Source organism: Amblyomma mixtum, chromosome 4, assembly GCF_055824585.1.
Source record: "Amblyomma mixtum isolate Tamu chromosome 4, ASM5582458v1, whole genome shotgun sequence".
In the NCBI taxonomy this organism is placed as follows: Eukaryota; Metazoa; Arthropoda; class Arachnida; order Ixodida; family Ixodidae; genus Amblyomma; species Amblyomma mixtum.
Genome location: NC_143015.1, coordinates 28,664,171 through 28,686,748, shown reverse-complemented (window position 1 = coordinate 28,686,748; position 22,578 = coordinate 28,664,171). Strand labels below are relative to the sequence as shown.

The following is a 22,578-nucleotide window of genomic DNA, read 5'->3' as shown; positions in this document are numbered from 1 at the left end:
TCTTAGCAGTAAACGCACCTTTTCCTACCGGACAAGCGGCAATAAAACCACGAAATGCCGAAATACTGGATTTTACTAATAAAAAAAAATTGACAGCGCTGTCTTCAGTGTCCCTTTAATGTTTACTACTGTAATGCGGATACTACAATGAACGGACGATTTTTACCTTTACCTCTGCAATCATCTCGCGAACCGTTAATGCTCCCAGCTCCTCGTATCCTTGGGGTAACTGCTCGTTACTTTGAAGCGAAAAGCTTCACTAGGCTCGTCAACAGCACGCTTAGCGTGAGCCACACTACAGATTTGCCACAGCTGCGCATGCGCGACACCCAGTGACGTCACGCGGAGCGCAGGTGGCCGCTGCTGCCGCAGCCGTCGTCGCCGCCGCGCGCTGACTCCGTCGCCTGACCTTTCGCCGCCGCCGCGCTCTACTGCGCATGTGCGCCGCCGCTTCTCCTCCTCGCCACCGTTTGACCTTTCGCCGCAGCCGTGCGCAGTGCGCATTTGAAAGGAGGATATAGAAGGCGCGCTTGCCCATAGAACAGGCACAGACACTCGCCATGGAATGAGAAGAAAAGGAAGCAACAGTCGGACGGCGCAGAAACACCGATCCAGAAGAGTTGGCTCAAAGGCAGCGAGAGCTTTTCGCTTCGAGATATCCAGGCTTAACCTTAGCTAAGCCACAGCCAATTTTATTTCGTCCAATTCTCTTTTGGAGCATTGTTCACAAAACTATTTACGCCAAGTCAAAGGTTGCACAGGTCCGCCGCGGTGGCATATTCAAACACATATCCATATTGCACGTTCAATATTAGAGACAGTATCAGATGAGACAGGCCAAGTAGCTCTGATTCAAATTGACTTGGCGAAAGCGTTTGATAAAGTTCAGCATGATTTCTTGTTCGCGGTCTTGGAGTATGCAAATATTGGTGACGTCCTGCTCAAAGGCACAAGGTTGTGCTATAAGAACTCCTATACAAGGGTAATTGTTAATCAGGAGCTAACGAAACCAATACCACTAGAAGCATCTGTTCGTCAAGGATGTGCACTGTCTCTATTGTTGTTTGCCCAATATCTGGAACCCCTTTGTCTCAGTACAATTAACAGCGCAGGTATCCGCGGTTTCTCTCTGGCTCAATGTGAAGTTAAAGTTTTAGCCTACGCTGATGATGTCACCCTCTTTTGTTCTGACAAAAAGAGTGTACTTGAGGCTTTACACTTGACTAAACAGTTCTGCTATGTATTAGGCGCGGCTCTTAATTTAGATAAATCCAAAGGCTTTTGGTTGGGTCATTGGGGAAATAGGCCAAGCCAGTTCGGTGGCATATGCTGCGACTGTAGCCCTCTTGAGTACCTAGGCATTCCGCTGCACCAAGTTCGCAACAGTACAGCCTACTGGGATTCACAAATTGTAACTCTACGGCTGCAAACACAGGCTTGGATGGGTAGGGAACTCTCAGTGTTTGCGAGGGCACAGGTCTTCAACATATTTTTGTTTGCAATGCTCGCGTATGTCCTTCAAGTCCTGCATTGTGCGAGGAGGAAAGTGCAAGCAATACACAGAATATTTGCAACATTCGTGTGGCGCTCTCAATGGGAGCCCATGAGGCGTGACAACTTGTTCCTTCCCTTAGAGGGTGGTGGAGTGGGCCTTGTTCACCTGTTCGTGCATCAACTTGTTTCTCGTTTTTTCGTTTTCAAATCGGCAAACCACACGTTTCTGGTAGCTGTGCTCATTAGGCGGCTTAGTTTTCATTTGCCTTACTTATTCGCACCGACTGTGCAGGCTCGTGAGGGTACCTTATGGGGATTCCTAAAGGAGGTTGCTGACACTTTCAATTTCCTCACTGTGCGCTTCTCTTTAGATAACCTCTATAGCCTCTCGAGAAAACAGATGACCCAGGCTCACACTGAGTCTTTGTTCCCTACACCATTGTATCGGCAGCTTTATATGGGGTCTTTGGACATCAGTGTCCTAAAGCGTGTTAGGCGGATGTGCATTCAGGCAGCCGCTAAAACGTTCTTTTTCAAACTACACACAGCGACGCTGCCTGTCAAGACATTTCTTAATGACAAGGAGATGTTTGTACCCTGGAATGTGAATTGCCGTCTGTGTAACGTGCCTGAGACGATTGATCATTGCTTCATCCTGTGCCGTGATGCCATGTTCTTTTGGGACATACTACAACGAACTCTTAAGAAGGACATTGAAATTACACCATACACTATTAGATTTCTGCCTGTTGGCAAAAACTCTGTTGTTCCTTATGATCTGTTTGTGTTGATGGGATTATTCAGTCTTTGGAAAAACCGTATGATGGACAGACACGCCGAGCCACCAAGATCGTCCAAATCTGTGTTTCGTGAACAATGTGCTTTGGTGAGGAGTGTATATGCTGCACGCGAAGAACCTCCATGCTGGCTGCCGTGCATAGATGCATGTGTGTGCCTCCCTGAATTTTGATGTTTTGATGGGGATGCAGTGTTGAGTTAAGGCTATGGCGGGCTCGTATTAAGCAGCCCGGTAACTTGAGACGCGAACAAGTTTGATTGAAGTTTTCCGCCTTTTTTACGGAAGTTCTTCCAAGCAATAAAGAAAAAAAATCCGCCGCGGTGGCTCAGTGGTTATGGTGCTCGGCTGTTGACCCGAAAGATGCGGTTTCGATTCCTTCGCGTACATTGAAATATTTTTTTATTTTTATCATTCTGCACCCCGTCTAACTCAGTGGCGACCGTTCACTTCGGCACGGCCAGCACGCACGTTTCGTGAATTCGAATTATGGTCGGGAGTGCTGGAATATGGTAGCGCATGAGTGCAGGCACGTGATTTTTTTCATATTTTGGCGAGCTTTCTTTAAATCCCAGGAAAAAAAGGCCACGTAGGAGGTACGTTGCTACAAAAAATTGAATCCATTCTTTATTAATCCCGTCTACAAATTAAAGAACCGCACGGGACCTTAAATTGAATAATAAGAATTGCGTAATCAATCGTAGCTAACTAATTTTCGAAATTTAAAAAGTACTCTGAGGGGCGCCATACGACGGGGAGCAATACGCCGTTGATTTCGCCCAACCTCGGCGAGTGACTTCTTTTAAATGCTTGGCTCATGTTATGTGAAACGTCATGTATATCTGAAGGATGTGATGTACCGGCGTGAACAATATCCCCGAGAACGTCTAGTTAAGATGCAGCGCAACTTCAATCCAGTTGTATCAGTGTGAAGAATCCCATATTATTTGAACGAGTATTCTTGGGGATATAAGATTCCGTTTGTAATGAATTTTCAGTGCTTCCGTCACGTGCAGTGATGTAAAAATATTTCCGCTCGTGGCTTTGAACGCTTCATTTCATATAGCGCGTCTTTGTACGTGACCAGTGATGTTCTTTTGCGGTTGCAGGTGGCGCTCGTAAACACGCTAGGCGCTGTCGGCGTGCGGCCAGATGGCATGGTCGGCCATTCTGTAGGGGAGATCGGCTGCGCCTACGCCGACGGCTGCTTGACAGACGAAGAGGCTGTGCTGTGCGCGTACTGGCGAGGACGGTGCATTGATCAGGGAAACCTGGATAAGGGAGCTATGGCAGCAGTGGGTAGGTGCTGCGGCAACTTTTGTTTTCATAAAAGGAACACTCACGGAATCTCCGTCCACTTTTGTTCAAAGTACTGTCCGACTGCTTGACATATATACTGGTTCCCTTGCGTTGCGCAGTAACACGGAAATAAAGTAAGAAATATCTGTATATACTCCTAAGACATTTAGGTCGAAAACGGAATATTTTACGCACCTTCGATTGAAACTCGTGGAATGTTGATTACATGGAGTGTAAGAGGCACTCGCGATTTCTGGCTAGATATAGCTTGCAGTGAGGGCTATAACACAATAACAATAACAGGGTTAATTGGAGAGACATGGGAGAGGCCTTTGCCCTGCAGTGGGTGTAGTCAGGCTGATGATGATGATGATGATGATGAGGGCTATAGCCTCAAAAGTCTGCATGAGAGAAACATTTCATGATGCGTGCCCATTTATAATCAACTCTTGTTTTGGCCTAATTTGACGCAATGATGAATGTCCTAAGATTTGCTGGTGCGCTGGAAAGGAACTGTGGCAATGAAACGCGATACAAAACTCGATCTCCCAGTTTTTTGCCGCGTACAATTCTGGCAAGCCTGTCCAGACGCGAAACTCGTTTTACGTGCTAGCATGACATTCGCTACGCTTAAGGCAGGCTCATTAACTCGATTAAATTTTAAGGAAATGCGCGGTAAGTTTCCTTAACTTTATGGGTTTGTTTACCCTGTCATCTTATATTTCTATTATTAAGGCAACTTCACCTATTAATAAGGCACTAATAATGCTAAATACTTATAACGCCTTCGAGAGACCCTGTAGAGCCGGAAGGGTGTTTTTTTTCCCCTCAGAACGTATGCCAAAGCCAGAGTTCGATAGCACGACATCACTTAGCACACGTCCTTTGCTAACGAGCGTGGTACCGGATTTGTTCAGGCCTAACGTGGGAAGAGGCGGGAAAACGCTGTCGTGCTGGCGTGGTCCCGGCGTGCCATAATGCCGAAGACTCGGTGACCGTGTCGGGGCCAGCTGACACCGTAGCTGCGTTGGTTGAAGAGCTCAAAGCGGAAGGCATTTTCGCCCGAGAGGTGGACAGCATGAATGTGGCCTTTCATTCCCAACATATTAAGATCGTCGCACCAGCGTTCGAGGATTGCTTGCGGCAGGTGAACCTTCACTTTCTCCTCATGTATTGCTGACCGAAGGATCATTACTTATTGCCGGGTAAAACCTTATATTTACCCTTGCGCCTCTTTCAAAATAAACTAAACTAATCGCATCGCTGTTCGCTCAGCTGCAACCCCACAAAATTCAGTCTTAACTTCATACCCAGAAAAAATACACACCTATTAGAATAATGACTTCTGCCTTGGAGTACTCGTATTCCGAGCGCCAGAAACAATTTCATCACTGAATACTGCATCTACATTCATCTCTATGGAATAACCTCGTCAAAGCTTGTTTTTGAACCCACCAGTGCTTTCAAAAAACCGTGAAGATATATAAATTTGGCCCTGAATACTTCTTGGCCTCCTTTATTAAAAAGTTCTCGATATTAGACTGTTCCCTGATGCTCTCGTCTAACAAAAAAATCACTGCAAAGGTTTCATAACCTCCCAGAACGAATAGGAACTGAGGGGGGTTACGAAATATGAAAGCAATCGGAAGGAACGACCTGTCTTGCTATTGGGGACGAAATTTTCCCAGCCAAGCCATCCACCACCTCCTGAGTGCTTGTTCAATGTGTAAAGGTTTTTCAAAAGCAGGAAGAAAATTTCACATATACGTTAGGTTCATTCACAATAGGCGTAATTATTCTTTGCAAGGGTTATGGACGACTGCTCCATACGACTGTTCTCAAGAAAACTTGATTCTCTTAATCTTTTTGCCTATGCTGATCTTTTGAAAGCACCAGAACACGCAACAATCGTCAAGGAAATATGAATAAAAAGTCTTCCAGCCTGTTGCTTCACACTTGTAACGACGGCCTCATCGAGAAGGGTCGGTTTCCGGAGTTCTGCAGTGAATGACCACACAGCGCTGCCTTTGGAAAGAGCGCCAAATTTCGGCGTCGACGAGCACCTTCTCCTAGCGGAATCAGTCGGTGGTAGTGACACTTGTGTTTTGTTTTTCTTTTCTTACAACAACCTTACAACAGCTCGGTTTTCGATGACAGACATGACATTTTCATTACAACGCTGTATCCTTTTGATACAGACCGGCTTCTTTTTTTCCTCAGCCCCTCAATAAATTCGCGCAAAAGGATCCATTATGGTTTAACCGTTTCGTTAATCTCTCTGAATAGCCAAATGTGAGAGTGTGTTTTTGATGGGTTCCGTCTTAGCAGCCAGATCTCCCTGCGCAGGTAGTAAAAGAGCCGAAGCCACGTAGCACTCGCTGGGTCAGCACCTCGTTGCGGCAAAGTCGCTGGTATGATCCCGTAGGCCAAAGCTGCTCGGTGGAGTATCTCGTCGAGAACCTCATTTCGCCCGTGCTCTTCAGCGATGCCCTCAAGCATGCTCCTAAGGACGCTATCTTCGTAGAGGTCGGGCCTCACTGCCTCTTACAGGTGAGTACATTCACCTCCCTTCAAAGGCTGTTATATAGACAAGCGTCATGTTTGTAAACAAAGGTTGCGCTGCTGTCGGGAGCGACGCGGGGTGTAGGCAAAAACGTAGCATTCCTACCCTGCGCCAGGCGATGCTGCCTTCGAAACCAACCCGCGTGCGCGCATATTTCAAAGCGTGCGCGTCGCTTGTGGTTAGAAACATTTCTGTTGGTGACCGGAGAGCAGTTCAGCACTTTTTCAACCTGTTCGCCAGACGGGATTATCTGGCGAAGCGCTGCATAGGCTTCCTTCTGCGCTCCTATGTTTGGCAGCAACGGCGCGGCTACGGCGGTCGACTAGGTGGACTTATTAAATGAAACCGAGAAAGCACGAGGTATACAGGTCTGCAGTCACAACATTTGGGGCGATACAGCATACCCGATCGCTAAGTGCAAGAAGAAGGACGACGGGAGGCAGCTTTTTCCCATGACGAACCTTTGTGATGTGCCTGCTCTCATCCAGCCACTTCAGTGCGGAGAACGCCGAACACTACTGGACACTGAAGCAATGCAGTTACTTTGAATGAGCCATGAAAATGCGGTCTTCACTGGTAATGTCTAAAAAAATGCTTTTTTATTCGTTTGGCTTTAAGAAAGGTGCACAGGCGAATGGATAGAAGTTTACCTGGAGCTACAACGAAGTTACGTTTGCTCTGCAGAGCTAAATAATTTAAGTCATTCTGCTTGCACGCCTTATTCTGCCTGATAAGTGATTTTTGGTCCGGTATTTGCTGTTTTCGCCAGGTTCTGATTGGCCAGTAATTGTAAAATTCAGGTAAAATGGGAAATAACACTGCATGATTTTGCCGATACATAGCGACGTTTTTCTAGAATAGGTGGTGAAAATCGTACAAGTTGAAGCTCGTGGAAGCGAAAATAGAAAAAAAAGCTACGCGTCGTATATTCCTACTACCGGACTACAGTGCTGCTTCAAGCGTCGCGCTTAGTGGCCCGATGAATGCTGAAGGCGACTGGCAGAATTATTTTTTTTTTATAGCGTGAAGAGATGCCCTGTACGTAGTCCGGGTGATTGTCGCCTGAAAACGGTCCCCTACGTTCAATTTACGGTCACACCCACATGGAATGTCGAGTCCCGACTTCTAATAATGAGAGCCCGACAGAACGCGAACAAGCTGCAGACGTTGATTCTTGCACGGTTCGCCGCGCGACTGAAGAGCAAACATGCGGATTAAGAGACACAAACTATTATGTTTCGATGCAGAAATGCTATGCTAGACGCGCAGCCGATCCGTCGCCAAACTCTTCCCGCTCAACGGCCGCTGTGCATCGCTTTGGCCCATATCTAAATGCGATAAACTTGTGGAAACTTGTGCCGCTGCCTTTCTTCAGCATTGCGGTTCAACCACCTGCACCACAGCTCGCCGGAATACTGCAAAATGCGTTCAAAAACGCTCAAGCGTGGCATACCCAATGCACACGGTACCGGCTTTTGCCTACACAACGAAAGTCACTGCTGACTCCAGCGCCGCCGCATCTCCATGACGTCACAGCCTGACGCTTGTCTATAGAAGGTTTTGAGAACGCTACGTACGGATGGGTGCGTGTCTGAAAGTTCGGAGCGCTAATATTGGCGGTGGTAAAACAGGCGGAGAACTTGTGGCTGGCACACCGCGGTGGCTCAGTGGTTAGGGCGCTCGGCTAATGAGCCGGAGTACCCGGGTTCGAATCCGGCCGCGGCGGCGACGGCGTTTCAATGGAGGCGAAAGGCAAGAGGCGCCCGTATGCAGTGCGATGTCAGTGCACGTAAGAGATCCCCAGGTGGTGGAAATTATTCCGGAGCCCTCTACTGGGTCACCTCTTCCTTCCTTTCTTCTTTCACTCCCACCTTCCTCTCTTCCCTTGCGAAGCGCTTCGGGTGTCCACCGAGACAATTATATCGTCATTACCGTTCCTCAAAAATAAACTACAAAAAAAACCTAAAACACAACTTGTGGCTGGCGCGTTCCAGCCGGTGGGCACTTGTAGCATTGACGACGGATGTTATTGGCATGAAGATGACGCCTGATCGTAGATCATGCAGGAATGTCAGTTTACGTTTAAGGACCGAAAATAGACGTTTAGGGCTTTTCGAGATGTTACCATATAAAATATTTAGTAACATTAGAGGTACGCCAGTTAACTGGCATTGTTTCCACGGCTCAGACTCCACAGAAGCCAGAAGCTGCGGGTTAGGTTTACTCACTGTTTACACTATATGAGGTGTTACTTAAGCCATACAGGCAACCAGGTTAATCCGTAGATAAGTCACTTCCCAGCATATCATCTGTGCCCTCAATTCCCCATCATTCTAGGTGCTGGACAGTTCATGTATCTGCAAGTTTTGTTAAAGTACTGAGCGCAATTTCTTTTCGTTGTTTCTACTTGATTGAAATGGAAGAGCTGAAAATATCAGCTGGTTTTTTTTTTGTTTTAAATGTATAGACTTGAGCAGCTTCTCGTTGTTATGTCGGGGTAAAATTACCTTCATGTTCGACTGAAAAACTGAGTACACCTAGCTTTCTCTCTGACATGAAGCTATAAAAGGTATTTCTCTGTCAAAGAATCTAAACTGCACTTTAGTAGAGCAGGCAGGCACGAATTTAATTTTTGTTTCTTAGCGCTTCTGATAGCCACTCAATTCTTACTATTTTCGTTGCTGTCTAACACCGACTAGTATCAGTGAGTGGTTTCATTTCTAGCTATGCTCATTAAAGTCATTGCGGCAGCCATCAGTAAAGAGACGAAGGAATGAAAAACCAAATGTTGTTGAGAAATATGATACCCGAATTTCATAAGGGTAGAAATAATAACAGTAATACTGATAATTTTATCCCCCTCATAGTAATGGGGAAGGTAGGGAGCGCTCGGCTTGACGAGCTCGCCCCCCCCCCTCCTGGAAGGAAAAGAAATGCAAAATGAACAGACATCGGCAGGACAGTGTAGCGTGCGCAGAAAGTGGACGTGGACTCGATGACACGTCACAGTCATGAGTTGTCTGTTCAAGAATTACAGAACAAAAAACACCAATGTTGCTCGAAACATACACAGAAGTTTGATGGTTCAAACAAAACTTCAAGTGACAATTTGTGACGAAAAAAACGCGCAGAACCGATTTTGTTTCTAGTAGCAGCTAAATAATGAGATTCAATGTAAAAATTCAAAGCTTTGAACACGTGTCAGACTTTAGCACTCAAAAAATAAGCAAATACAGCAGTAGAAAGCCATTTCATAAACCGCAGGTCTAGCAGACATACAAAGCAAAAAAATCACAAGTGCGGAAAATAAAACGAACAAAACATTTCCTTGCAGAAACATAATGAGAGCATCTGCATGCAATCATTGGGAGAGCATATTGTTGCGGGAAAGAATATATTTACAAATATTTACAAATAGAAAAGAACAGCTGCGAGCGGCACCGAGAACACAGTCCGAACTTCGTTGTCGTCTTCTACTCTTCCCACGCTCTTGGTCGTCGTCGTCGTCTACCCGCTTCAGGACCCCCGGCTGCTGAAACGCCGTCTCGGCGTTAGGGCGGCGACGTATGAGCGTCGTGATAAGGTTTAAGGCGACAGACGTGGACGATGTCGGTGGTGGCGCCAGAGGACGATGGCGAGGTTTCAAGGGGAGCACTTTCATAGTTCACGTTGGTAACACGGCGCACGACACGGTAATGGCCACGGTAGTGCGAAAGGAGCTTCTCTGAGAGACCGCCGCTGCGAGAGGGCGTCCAGAGAAGGACGAGTGATCCTGGAGTAAATTCGACGGCCTGGTGACGGCGGTCGTAGGCTGACTTTTGGGAAACTTGAGAGGCTTGGAGCCTACTACGTGCTATTTGGCGCGCCAGCGTGGCCTGGGAGATGGCGTCCCGAGCGTAAGCAGTGGTGGGGGCTGAAGAAGGCGGCATGAGTGTGTCCAAAGGCAAGGTGGGATGCCTACCAAACAAAAGGTAGAAAAGAGAATAGCCTGTTCTGTCAAGAAGGGAAGAGTTATATGCAAATGTCACATAAGGCAAGGCTGCGTCCCAATCTCGGTGGTCTGGCGATACGTACATGGCTAACATGTCGGTGAGCGTGCGGTTGAACCTTTCGGTAAGCCCATTGGTTTGTGGGTGGTAAGCTGTCGCGAGCTGGTGCTGCGTGTCACACGAACGAAGAATGTCGTGAACTACTCTGGATAGAAAATAACGACCGCGGTCGGTGAGCAGTTGACGAGGGGCGCCGTGGTGAAGGATGACGTCTTGCAAAAGAAAATCGGCGACATCGGTAGCGCAGCTGGACGGCAAAGCACGCGTGATGGCGTACCGAGTCGTATAATCAGTTGCGACAGCGATCCACTTGTTGCCGGAGAGAGGCGTCGGAAAAGGGCCAAGAAGGTCAAGGCCAACACGGTGAAAAGGTTCCGGAGGTATGTCGATGGGTTGCAGAAGACCGGCAGGCAAAGTGGAGGGCCTTTTCCGACGTTGACACGGGTCGCAAGCGGCCACGTAACGCTTGACGGAACGATAGCGACCAGGCCAAAAAAAGAAGCGATGCCGCACCCGAGCGTACGTGCGGGACACGCCAAGGTGACCGGCTGCCGGCAGATCGTGCAGTTCTTCAAGGACAGAAGAGCGTAGACGTTGGGGTATCACGAGCAGGAGCGGAGGGCCATCGGGGCGTAGGTTTCGGCGATACAAAATGCCGTTCTGGAGCACATAAAGGTTCAGAGACGGAGATCGGTTTGCAGAACGGATGCCATCAAAGATAGGTCGTAAAGATGAGTCGTGGACTGTTCGTTGGCAATATCGGCAAGATCAGAGATAGCTAAGAGGCAGGGCAGGGTCTCAGCGTCCTCTAGGTCAGGTGGTTCCACAGGGTATTGGGATAAACAGTCAGCGTCCTGCTGATGGCGCCCTGACTTGTACACGACGGAGTGTGAGTATTCTTGGAGGCGCAATGCCCAGCGACCAAGGCGACCGGTGGGATCTTTTAGTGAAGACAGCCAACAGAGAGCGTGGTGATCAGTGACAACAGCGAATGAACGGCCGAACAGGTAGGGTCTGAATTTAGCTACTGCCCAGACAAGGGCAAGACACTCGCGCTCAGTAATGGTGTAATTTTGCTCTGCGGCTGAAAGTAGGCGGCTGGCATTCAGTTCAGTTCAGTTCAGTTTATTTCCTTAAAGACCCCTATTCAGGGGTATTACATAAGGGGTGGGGCTACAGATATAACATGAGGTTTGGTTTAATCGAACATCAGCTGCGTTAACTCTTGGTGGAATCTTGATGGACAGGTAATGGATGCGACTTGGTGGGAAAGGCCGTTCCAGTCGGATGCTGCTCGGGCAAAAAAAAAAAAAAACGAGGCTGAGAATGCAGTGGTACGGGAGCGTGGACGAACAACTTGAAGCGGATGACCAGTGCGCTGGGATATGTGCATGCGGCGTACGATGTAGGGTGCTTCGGGCAATGAACTGTTGAAGAATTTATGAAAAAGGCAGAGGCTAGCAATGCGCCGGCGGTGGGAAAGAAGTGACAAGTTAATTTCAGCTTTTAAAGACGATACACTGATGTCGTATGAGTATGCGGAATGAATGAATCTAACAGCGCGATTTTGAGCTTGTTCAAGGTTAGCCTTCAGATAATTTTGATGGGGATCCCAGATGGCTGATGCGTATTCAAGTTTAGGTCTTATCAGTGACTGATATGCTAGTAATTTTAAGTCTTTTGGTGCATGGCGTATGTGGCGTTTGAGGAAACCTAGTTTTTTGTTGGCCGATGAAATGATGTTCACAATATGGGCATTCCAGGATAGGTTAGTTGATAGTGTGACGCCTAGGTACTTAAATGTTTGTACAGATTCTATTGGTAGGTTGTCTATTGTGTAAGCAGAACGAAAAGGTCTAAGACTTCGGGTGAATGACATGAGCTTACATTTGTTAGGGTTAAGAGTCATTAACCACTGGTCGCACCATTCTTGTACACTGTTAAGGTCAGTCTGAAGAGCGTTTTTGTCTGAGATGTTAGTTACTGTACGATAAATAACGCAGTCGTCAGCAAATAAGCGGATTGAGGAAGACACATGCAAGGGTAAATCGTTAATGTATATTAAGAAAAGAAGAGGACCAAGGACGGACCCTTGTGGGACGCCTGAGGTTACGGGTAGGGGGCTAGACGACTGGCTGTTTATGAGCACGGATTGAGTACGATTAGTAAGAAACTGTTCTGACCATCTTAAGACATGCGGGTGTAAATTTAAGCGGGAAATTTTAAGCAGCAAGCGTCGGTGGGATACTTTATCGAATGCCTTAGCGTAATCTAAAAATACAGCGTCAGTCTGGATGTTACGGTCAAGATTTGCATGCAGGTCATGTAGAAAAAGTGCCAACTGTGTTTCACAAGAAAATCCTTTCCTAAATCCATGTTGTGAAGAGTGAAAGAAGTTGCTAGTATCTAAGAAGTTCATGATTTGCGAGTGTATGACATGTTCCATGATCTTCCACGGCACGCTGGTTAGTGTGATGGGACGATAATTCAAAGGGGAATTTTTATTACCTGATTTGTAGACGGGAACGACCTTTCCCACCTTCCAGTCGTGAGGCAAAATACCTGTAGACAATGACTGCGAAAATATGAGCCACAAAAATTTTGAAGAGGTATGTTTGGTATTTTTTAACACTTTCGAGTTGATTTCGTCGATGCCGGCTGATGATGAGAGTTTAATATTTTGAATTTGGGAAGCGACACCATCAACCGAGAACGTTGTGGCCGGCATGTTATTCGTTATGTTTCTGGGAAGGGTAGACGCGGAAAGTAGGCCGGTATCCTTGGTAAATACAGATGAAAATGCGTGATTAAACATGTCTGCACTGTCAGCATCTGCGATTATTTCATCACATTCGTTAGTGATAATAGCTTCGCGGGGCTGTTGGGGATTTATTATTTTCCAAACTTTTTCTGGGCTGTGACGTAGGATGTTAGGCAAATCATTTTGGAAAAAAGAGTGCTTTGCGTCGCGGATGGCTGCTAGATAATCTTTTTCGGCCGCGTAGTATTTATTCCATGCTGAAGTGTTCGGTCTAAATTTGGCTGCGCGGAAAAGTCTTTTTTTCTTATTTTCTATTCGTTTTATGGACCTCGTGAACCATGGTTTGTGGCGATTTTCATGAAAAGTGGTTTTCGGAATGAATTTTTTTGTTAGTTCGTGTACCTTAGTTTTAAATATAGTCCAGTTGTCTTCAGGTGATCTGTTATGAAATGATGCTTCAAAGGATGGAAGGAAGGCAGTTAGTTCATTATTTATGGCCTCATAGTTCCCTTTATCGTACAGGGCGATAGTTTTTTTTGTGAGTGACACGTGGTGTTGGAGCAAAGGAAAATGTGGCATGGATTACCTTGTGATCACTGATCTCTGGTAGGAAACAAACAGACGTTAGGCTTTCCGGGTGGTTTGTTAGTATCAGGTCTAGAATAGTGGCGGAGTTTTCTGCTACACGTGTCGGCTCCGAAATGAGTTGCGTAAGGTTAGAATTAAGACATACGTCAAGAAAATAATTTGATTCAGTGTTAGCAGCCGTTTGGGTACGCGATGACTCGATCTTGACCCTGTTGACGTTGGGCTAGGACGGCGCCGATGCCATATCCGGACGCGTCGGTGCGAACCTCTGTGGGAGACGACGGGTCAAAATGTGCTAAGATGGGCGGATTGGTCAGAAAATGGACGATGGATGAAAATGAGTTCTCTTGAGCAGGGCCCCAGGTAAAGGGGGTGTCGTTCTTCAGAAGATCGGTGAGGGGACGAGCGATGCCGGCGAAATCTTGATAAAACGGCGAAAATACGAGCACAAGCCGACAAAGCTGCGCACATCTTTCGACGACCTTGGAAGAGGAAAGTCCGTCACAGCTTGAATTTTGATGGGATCTGGGCGTACACCAGAAGCGTCAACGAGGTGTCCGAGAATAGTGAGTTGGCGACGACCGAACTTGCATTTCGATGAGTTCAGCTGAAGTCCGGCGTTACGAAACACTGTCAGAATATTGGAGAGGCGCTCGAGGTGCGTGGAAAAAGTAGGCGAGAAAACCACAACATCGTCTAGGTAACAGAGGCAGGTGGACCATTTAAAGCCACGAAGAAGGGAGTCCATCATTCGTTCGAAGGTAGCCGGGGCGTTACAGAGGCCGAACGGCATGACTTTAAACTGGTATAAGCCATCAGGCGTCACGAAGGCGGTCTTCTCGCGGTCCTTTTCATCAACGGCAATTTGCCTGTACCCCGATCGAAGATCAATTGAAGAGAAATATTTGGCGCCGTGGACGCAATCTAAGGCATCATCGATCCTTGGGAGTGGATATACGTCTTTTTTTGTGATGCGGTTGAGGTGCCGATAATCAACGCAGAAGCGCCAGCTGCCGTCCTTCTTTTTCACCAGGACGACTGGTGAAGCCCAAGGACTTGACGAGGGCTCGATGATGTCTTTTGCGAGCATCTTGTCCACCTCTTGATTTACGACGGTGCGTTCGGCGCTGGACACTCGGTACGGACGTCTGCGGAGAGGAGCGGAATCACCGGTGTTTATGTGATGCTTCACCACAGAGGTCCGAGCCAAAACACGGCTATCAAAGTCGAAGATGTGGCGGAAAGATGATAAGAGGCACCTAAGATCGCGAGCTTGCATCGGCGGTAGGTCAGAAGCGATCGTGTCGGCGTAGTCGTCCGTTGGGTTCGCTGTTGATGGGGCCGCAGGCAACCGGCATTGCAGAGTGGAAGGTAAGCAGCTGTCCACCACTGATATCACACATTCGGCAGCAGGGCACAGCGTGGCGAGTGAGATGCCTTGCGGGAGCGGTTGGATGGGTGAACCAAAGTTCAGGACCGGAAGGTACGCTCGGTTGGCCGACATTGTAAATACAATGTGTGGAAGCGCAATGCTGCGCGTCAGGGCGACGTCAAGTTCCGGAGTGACTACGTAGTGACCATCAGGTACAGGGGAAACAGATGAGAAAGAAATGTAAGTTGCGGCTTGAGGCGGTAGACGGACAAAGTCGACAGCACAAAGACGGTGTATAACTGGGGACGGCAACTCAGCAGAAAGAGGAAGGTCAAGCTGAACAACATTAGTGGCGCAGTCAATGAGGGCTGAATGCTCAGACAGGAAGTCGAGGCCAAGAATGACTTCACGAGGGCACTTGTCCAGAACAGAGAACAGAACGGATGTATGGCGGCCGGATATGGTCACACGGGCTGTGCATAGTCCAACAACATGAGGCGTTCCGCCGTCGACAACGCGGAGAACGGCTTTGGGTGCAGGGGTCAGTACTTTTCGGAAGCGGTGTCGTAGGGCTGAACTCATGACGGATACGTGCGCGCCTGTATCGATCAGGGCTCTCACAGGCACTCCATCGACATGAATGGCGAGCAAATTATGGTGTGCGCGAAGGGCTAATCGAGGATTTTGGGACTGGGGCTGTACTGCAGCATCACCTCCAGACACTGCAGCGTCTAGTTTTCCGCTTGCAAGCGCCCGTAGGGGCCAGGAGAGGAGCGACGGCGTTGGGGCGAACGAGACTGTCGACGCAGGGGGGACGGGGAGCGGCTGGAGCGGGGAATCTGGCCGTCAACTGTAGCACTGTGCTGGGCTGGAGGGGGCGTGTAGTGGCTGGGTTGTTCGTCGTCGCGGTGGGAGCTGAGAGGACGGTATGTGCTGCGACGGGACCAATAATTTCGACAGTGGCGGGAGATGTGGCCAATGCGGTGGCAATGGAAACAAATGGGCCTGTCGTCGGTTGTCCGCCAGTCGTTAGGGTTTCGGCGACGTGGAGTGAAGTACGAAGGTCGTCCAGGAGCAATCGCAGTGATTTCGGGTGGTGGTGAAGACCGTACAGGGCTGACGGGCTGGAAACCAAGGTTGGCAAGCTCTTGGCGGACGACAGCTTGTACCAGAGAGATGGTAGGTAAGCGGTTGTCGCCATCATGTAGATGCAGGGGTGCAGGGGACATAGCTTCGAGCTCGCGTCGGATGATGCGGGTCACATTTTCTGGGGGCACTGGAGTTTCCCGGTGTCGCAGGTCTTCACATGAAGAAGTCGCAGCCGTGTTGGGGAGGCGTGTGTACGGCTGGCTAATACGCCTGCTTTTGGCTTCCTCGAAGCGTCGACATTCCTTAATAATTCCGTCGACTGTAGTGCAGCTCTTGTATACGAGCAAGTTGAAGGCATCGTCGGCGATTCCCTTCAACACGTGGCTGACTTTTTCAGACTCGGGCATGTTGGCGTCAACTTTGTGACAGAGGGCCAGCACATCTTGAATGTACGACACATAGGACTGCGTAGATGTTTGAGCTCGGGAGGCAAGGTTCTTCTTAGCGGCAAGTGTTCGGCCGAGCGGCCGTCCAAACAATTCGCGGAGTTTCTCTTTGCACACGTCCCAGCTGGTTAGATGGTCTTCGTGGGTCTCATACCAGACCCGGGCGGTGTCTTTTAGATAGAATATTACATTTGCGAGCATAAGGGTCGGATCCCAGCGGTTGTAGGTACTCACTCGCTCGTACATGTTGATCCAATCGTCGACGTCAGTGTTGTCGGTACCAGAAAATGTCCCATGGTCACGAGGGGGAGAAAGAATGAGTGATGTCATGGCCGGGGCTGAGGTTTGCTGGGAGGCGTCTTGGGTCATGATGAGTGAAGGCAACTGGCGGCCGCTGCGGAGCTCCGTCGTCGGTAGACGTAAGGGAAAGCTGCACCTCCACTAAATATGTTGCGGGAAAGAATATATTTACAAATATTTACAAATAGAAAAGAACAGCTGCGAGCGGCACCGAGATGATGATGATGATGATGATGTCCTCGGGCTGAATGGCACATACCCACGGCGGGGGATTGGCCAGGGTGCATAGCGGATACAAACGCACTCATGTACAGGGAATGGAGTATAATTAAATCTAAAATTTGGGACACAGAGCTAGAATTTGTACAATACAAAAAATACTGAGAAAGAAAAGTTGTGAATTCACATTCTAGCAGAGGAATCTACCAGATGAAATTATGTAATTGTGAATAGAATCGAACACTGGTTTCAGGGCATATCCCTTGGCGCTTGCCCCGAAGGATAAGAGAATCGGAATAGATAAAGGAAGCCCAAGCCGAGCGAGGGGGATCTCCAAGCAAATTCTACGGAGAGCAGCGAGCCGCCGGCAGGAGAGGAAAAAATGTTCTATAGACTCAATTTCGCCACAAGATTCACAAAGGTTGGATATCGAAAGCCCCGATCGGCATAAATAAAGATTTAGCCGCGGTATCCTGCAGCGCAAAAGGGTCATGGACACCTCACATTGCCTCGAACTGCACATCCGCACACTCCAAGGAAATGCCAGGTGTTGAAAATCCGCTGCAGCGAGGAGAGGCTCATGGCGCAAGGTGTGGAAACGCTGGAATCGCTGAAAGCGTGCTAGAGTCAAGAAAATAGTATTTGGGACGAAAGGGACAATAGGACCATCAAGGGCAGACTTTGCTAAAAAATCAGCCCTCTCATTAGAAACAATGCCACAGTGCCCAGGGACCCAGTGAAAGCGAACTTCTGAAGCATGTGGAGGAATAAAAAATTGAAGGGAGCGGCTCATAGGAGTATCACTCGAGGTTTCGAGCGCTGCCAAAACAGAAAGGTTGTCTGAGAGTATAATAACCCGAGTGATACTGCAGGGAATCCTTATTAAGGCCAACTCAATGGCCAGAAACTCAGCTACAAAAATAGGGGTATAGTCAGGGGCCCGAAATGAGTAGCTCCAATCAAGAGCCCTTGAGTAAATACCAATAGCGGCCTTTTCATTTTGCTGGGAGGCATCTGTATAGACGGCAATATGGTTAGGAAAATTGTCTAGGTACTCCTCTATGAGCCCATTTAACATATTGGCGGGCAGGTTCTTAGCATTCCTTGGGAGGGTGTTGTCAAAGAAGACCGCCGTGTCAGCCCGCCTGTGGTTGACCAGTACTAAAGGTCTCACTGATACAGAAATATTGGACAGCAGGGAGTTAGTGAACACCACCTGAGGGAGCTTATACCGAGGCCAGGGAGTACCAAAGAAGAGAGTTGGGTTCGTTGTAAATATAGGGTTAGCCAATCCAGGAACAGGCTCCAAAGACCTTAAAAATGTCCGCACAGTGATAAGCTCAAACCGGGAATTGAGATCAGGTATCCGCGCCTCCAAGTACAACACAGCATTAGCTACTGATTTAGGCAGACCTAAGCAAAGGCGCAGAGCGCGTCGCTCCATAACAAACAGGGGTTCACGCTTGTACTTTGGGCACCCAGAAAAGAGAACGGAGCCGAATTCAAGGATTGGCCGTACATAGGTCTTATAAAGAAGTAGGAGAGTGTCTCGTCGCATACCGAATTTTTTGTTGCTGATCCTCACCAACCGGCCGAGGGCACGCTCACCCTTAAGCGCAATGCTTCTAATGTGTGGCCGCCAGTCTAAATGCGGGTCATATATTATACCCAAGTATTTTGTTGAATCAACTTGCGGGATGAGGATAGAGTGATACGACAGAGAGATGTAAAGAGGGGTTGCTTGTGGGAAAACAAGGACGGCACACTTGTTCACATTTAAAGTTAACTTTATGCTGTCTAGCCAAACTTCCAGAGCATTTAAATACTCTTGCAGTAATTGGTACAGGATATGAATGTCTTTGGCAGAAGCGAAAAAAGCAATATCATCCGCATACACATAAACTTTGACGGCAGGGTGAATAGGGATATCACGCATTAGTATGTTAAACAATAACGGTGAAAGAACGGAGCCTTGTGGGACACCTCTAGACTGGGCGTATGTTGTAGAAGTTAACGTACCCTTAGAACAAAAGAACGCTCTATTCTTTAAGAACTCTCCTATCCACGCAAATAGGTACAAAGGAGGTTGTACATTAGCCAGTTTATGAAGCAAAATGCTGTGTTCAACGCTGTCGTAAGCCTTTGCAATATCTAACGTAACCAGAGCTGATACCTCATTTTGCCTCATAGCAACCTTAATACGACTCTCCAAGTCTATGTGCGCGGTCCAAATCGAACACCCCCGGCGAAAGCCAATCTGAGCCTCGCTAAAACCTTGAAGACTCAGAATATGACTCGTGAGGCGGCTGAAGACTACCCGCTCTACAAGCTTAACCAAATTTGATGTGAGAGCAATCGGCCGAATATTGTCGAGATCAAAACCCTTCCCCTGCTCTTTCAGCAGTAGAATAATTTTCGCTGTTTTCCAATTTTGTGGAATCCAGGCTTTTTCCAAAGACCAGTTCACAATCTGCAAGAGGTACGGGGCAAAATCTTGCATTAGGATTTTAAGCATGCCAACAGTTACTCCGTCAATCCCAGGGGCAGCATATTGCAGGCAATTAACTACGGACGCTAAATCCGATACAGTAACCTTAGTGAAGTCTCCACCCAAATGAAACGGAGTTGATGGAAAGGTAGTGCGAGCTCGAAAACGCACAGCAAGGCCTTGAGCTATGGACTCTAGTATATCTTTTTCGTCCCGAGGTGGCAATACTGTGGACTGAGAGATGTGAGAAGAAGGCAGCACATGAGTACGTTCCATGAACCTATAAAGAGACTTCCGGTTGACAGGATTAGACAGATAGGTGTTCAGGCTGGCATTGTACTCATCCTTAGCCTTAGATATTGTTCTTTTAAAAGAGGCTGCAAAGAATTTGTAATTTATCCAGTTCTTTGGGCACTGGTTGTGCGTTAGACTCTTCCATGCAGCTTTCCTTCGTCGATAGGCTTTTTCGCAGTCGTCATTCCACCAACTGGAAGGAGTCTTATTTACAACGCCTGACCGGACTGTAAAGACTGCTCGCCGAGAGGCGTCTAACACTGAATTTAATACCAGAGGGCCCCCGTCAGATTTATCGGAGGGGGAAACAGACGAGAGGGCCTCACCTAGGAGGTTCTTGAACAGTGAAGTATTTATAAATTTTTGTGGCGAACCAGTCGCCCTGACTGGACTGCACGCAATAGTGAAAGTGATTGGGGCGTGGTCACTGGACGTACCGCAGTCAACTGTACACCACGAAGATACCGCTGTACCATTAACTGCTAGCGTTAAATCAATAGCTGATCGAGAATTAGCCCTCATGTAAGTTATGGCGCGACTATTGTAACAGCACACGCCGCTTGCTGACATCCAAGACCAAAGTAATTTCCCGCTAAAGTCTGATCTGAAACCCCAAATTACATGATGAGAATTGAAGTCCCCAGCTAGAACTACTCGTCTGCTGATGCGCAGTAACGCATCGAGCTCATCCGTCCTACGGACTCCTGCCGGGAAGTAGATATTTGCCACCGTAACAGGGGCGCACTGCGGAATAATGATTTCAACGGCAAGTATCTCACAATCAGGTCTCATAATTTTGTGAGACACTTTAGCTCGATGATACAGTTTCGTTGAAATCAATGTTAGTAAGCCCCCACCCCTGCCGTTTGGGCGATCATTTCTAAAAACGGAGAAATTTTTAATTGCAAATGGGCGATTAGGATTGAGCCACGACTCCTGTATTAAAATAATGTCTGGACTATGTTTTAGTATAAGCTGCTGTAAATCGGGGAAAGAAGATGATATAGAGCGACAATTCCACTGCAGAACAGATATTCCCGCCATGATTATTGCTTTAAAAACGTAGCCGCAACAGCCTCTTTCAACACATCTGTTTTCTTTGAAATTCCAGGCGAACTTTTCTTAGTCTTACCATGATGGTCAGATTTCGATGGAGAAGAGGAAGCACGACGCTTCTGAGATGGAGTAGTCATTTCAACATCTGACTCACAAGCGTTAGAGAGGGGGACTTGGTCAAAGTCATTTACATCCACGGACGTGGAGGTAGAAGGGGTGGTGGGCTGAATAGCAGCAGTGGCAGAGGAGGAAGGACAGGTAGACGAGTTGAGGTTACTTAAAGCCGATGAAGCAGCCTGCGCGGAAATGACCTGGGACAAGGCGTCACTGAACGTACTGATCATGCGGTCAAGTACGCCAGCAACAGCCTTCTCCACCGCAGCAACAACGGACTTAGTTAAGGCTGCCTCCACATCAGCAGTGGACGTGCGGGCAATACTTGCGTATGAGCACTGCCGTCTGTCAAGGCGGGCGTATGCATCAGCGCGCGAGCACCTGTCACGCTGAATAATGTCCAAGACGTTCTGCTCATCGGCACGCTTGGGGCAGGTGGGGTCGTCAGCTGTGTGATCACAGTGGCAAAGACAGCAGCTAAGCGACTCAGAAGTGCAAATATCGTGTGCATGATCACCGCCACAAACGCGACAGCGCGTTGCGGACTTGCAAGATTTGGCACTGTGACCGAACCGCCAGCAATTCTTACACTGTAAAGGACGGGGCTGCAGTGGGTCTACACGGTACACAATAGGCCAAACTTTGATCTCGGACGGACAAGAGTACCCTGCGAATGTTGCAATAACCGACTCCGTTGGTGTTCGAGAGCCTCCAGCCTCTCTGCTGCAGCGGTAAACTGAAAGGATGCCAACACCGGCGTCATGAAAGTCTGCAAGAATTTCCCCTGGTGTAGCGGAAGGATCCACACCGCGGATAATTCCTTTTACGCAGGCTAGCTGCTCAGGAATGAATGCCTTCACCGGTAGTGAGGCGAAAGAGGTGCACTGCAGCAAATCAGCAACGCAATCCAAGTGAGCCGATTTGCATAGAATTCCTCTCTTGCCAAATGGTCGCACCTCCGAAATCTCAAGATAGTGGCTGGTGGCTGCCTTCAGCTGCTCCTGGATCAATCGAGAGTTTTTTATTTTAATTACTCCATCTCCTACAGGGACCAGCGCCACAGGGATTAGCTTTACACCGTTTTGACTAAAAGATGGTAACGGCAGATTTTCAGCCGGTAAACTGGCGAACCAGGTTACCGGACCTGAGCCCGGGGAAGACATAGCCATGGCGGAAAACCTGCAAAGCCTTCGAACCTACATCCAAAGGGGGAAAGACCTGGCCAAATCCCCCACTCGCGGAACGGCCTCACCAAAATTTGAAGACGGCCAGAAGACGCAGAGGCAGTCCGTGGTAGAAGCAGCTCCAACGGGGAGGAGAGGGAACAGCAGGAACAGGCCTGTAGCAAGAGTCGCAGAGCCGAGGCACGTGAGAGATTCTCCTTCCCACGCTCTTGGTCGTCGTCGTCGTCTACCCGCTTCAAAATCTGTCAGCCTATACCCTATTAATACTCCTTTTCCTCTAAAACTCTTAATCATTCAAACAGTTCACCGCCTGTGTCTTGGCCACTCCCCCGTAGTGGGTATGTGCCATTCTACTTGAGGCCAACCAACCAACCAATATCAAGAAAAAACATGGTCAGTAGAGGATTAAACCAATCTGACGCCACCTTTCGGCGCTCTCAGCAGTAGAAGGCCAAGTTTATTCAGT

The 22,578-nt window shown here is 48.1% G+C and overlaps 1 protein-coding gene across 1 annotated transcript in view; it reads left to right on the top strand.

The window, feature by feature from the left end:
* Positions 1 to 22,578, top strand: part of LOC149346030 (fatty acid synthase-like) — a 179,046-nt gene that overhangs the window by 79,037 nt on the left and 77,431 nt on the right. The window contains exons 8-10 of the mRNA XM_089541238.1: positions 3,400 to 3,589; positions 4,507 to 4,736; positions 5,936 to 6,139. Coding sequence (XP_089397364.1) covers positions 3,400 to 3,589; positions 4,507 to 4,736; positions 5,936 to 6,139 — 624 coding nt within the window. The remainder of the gene's footprint in view (positions 1 to 3,399; positions 3,590 to 4,506; positions 4,737 to 5,935; positions 6,140 to 22,578) is intronic.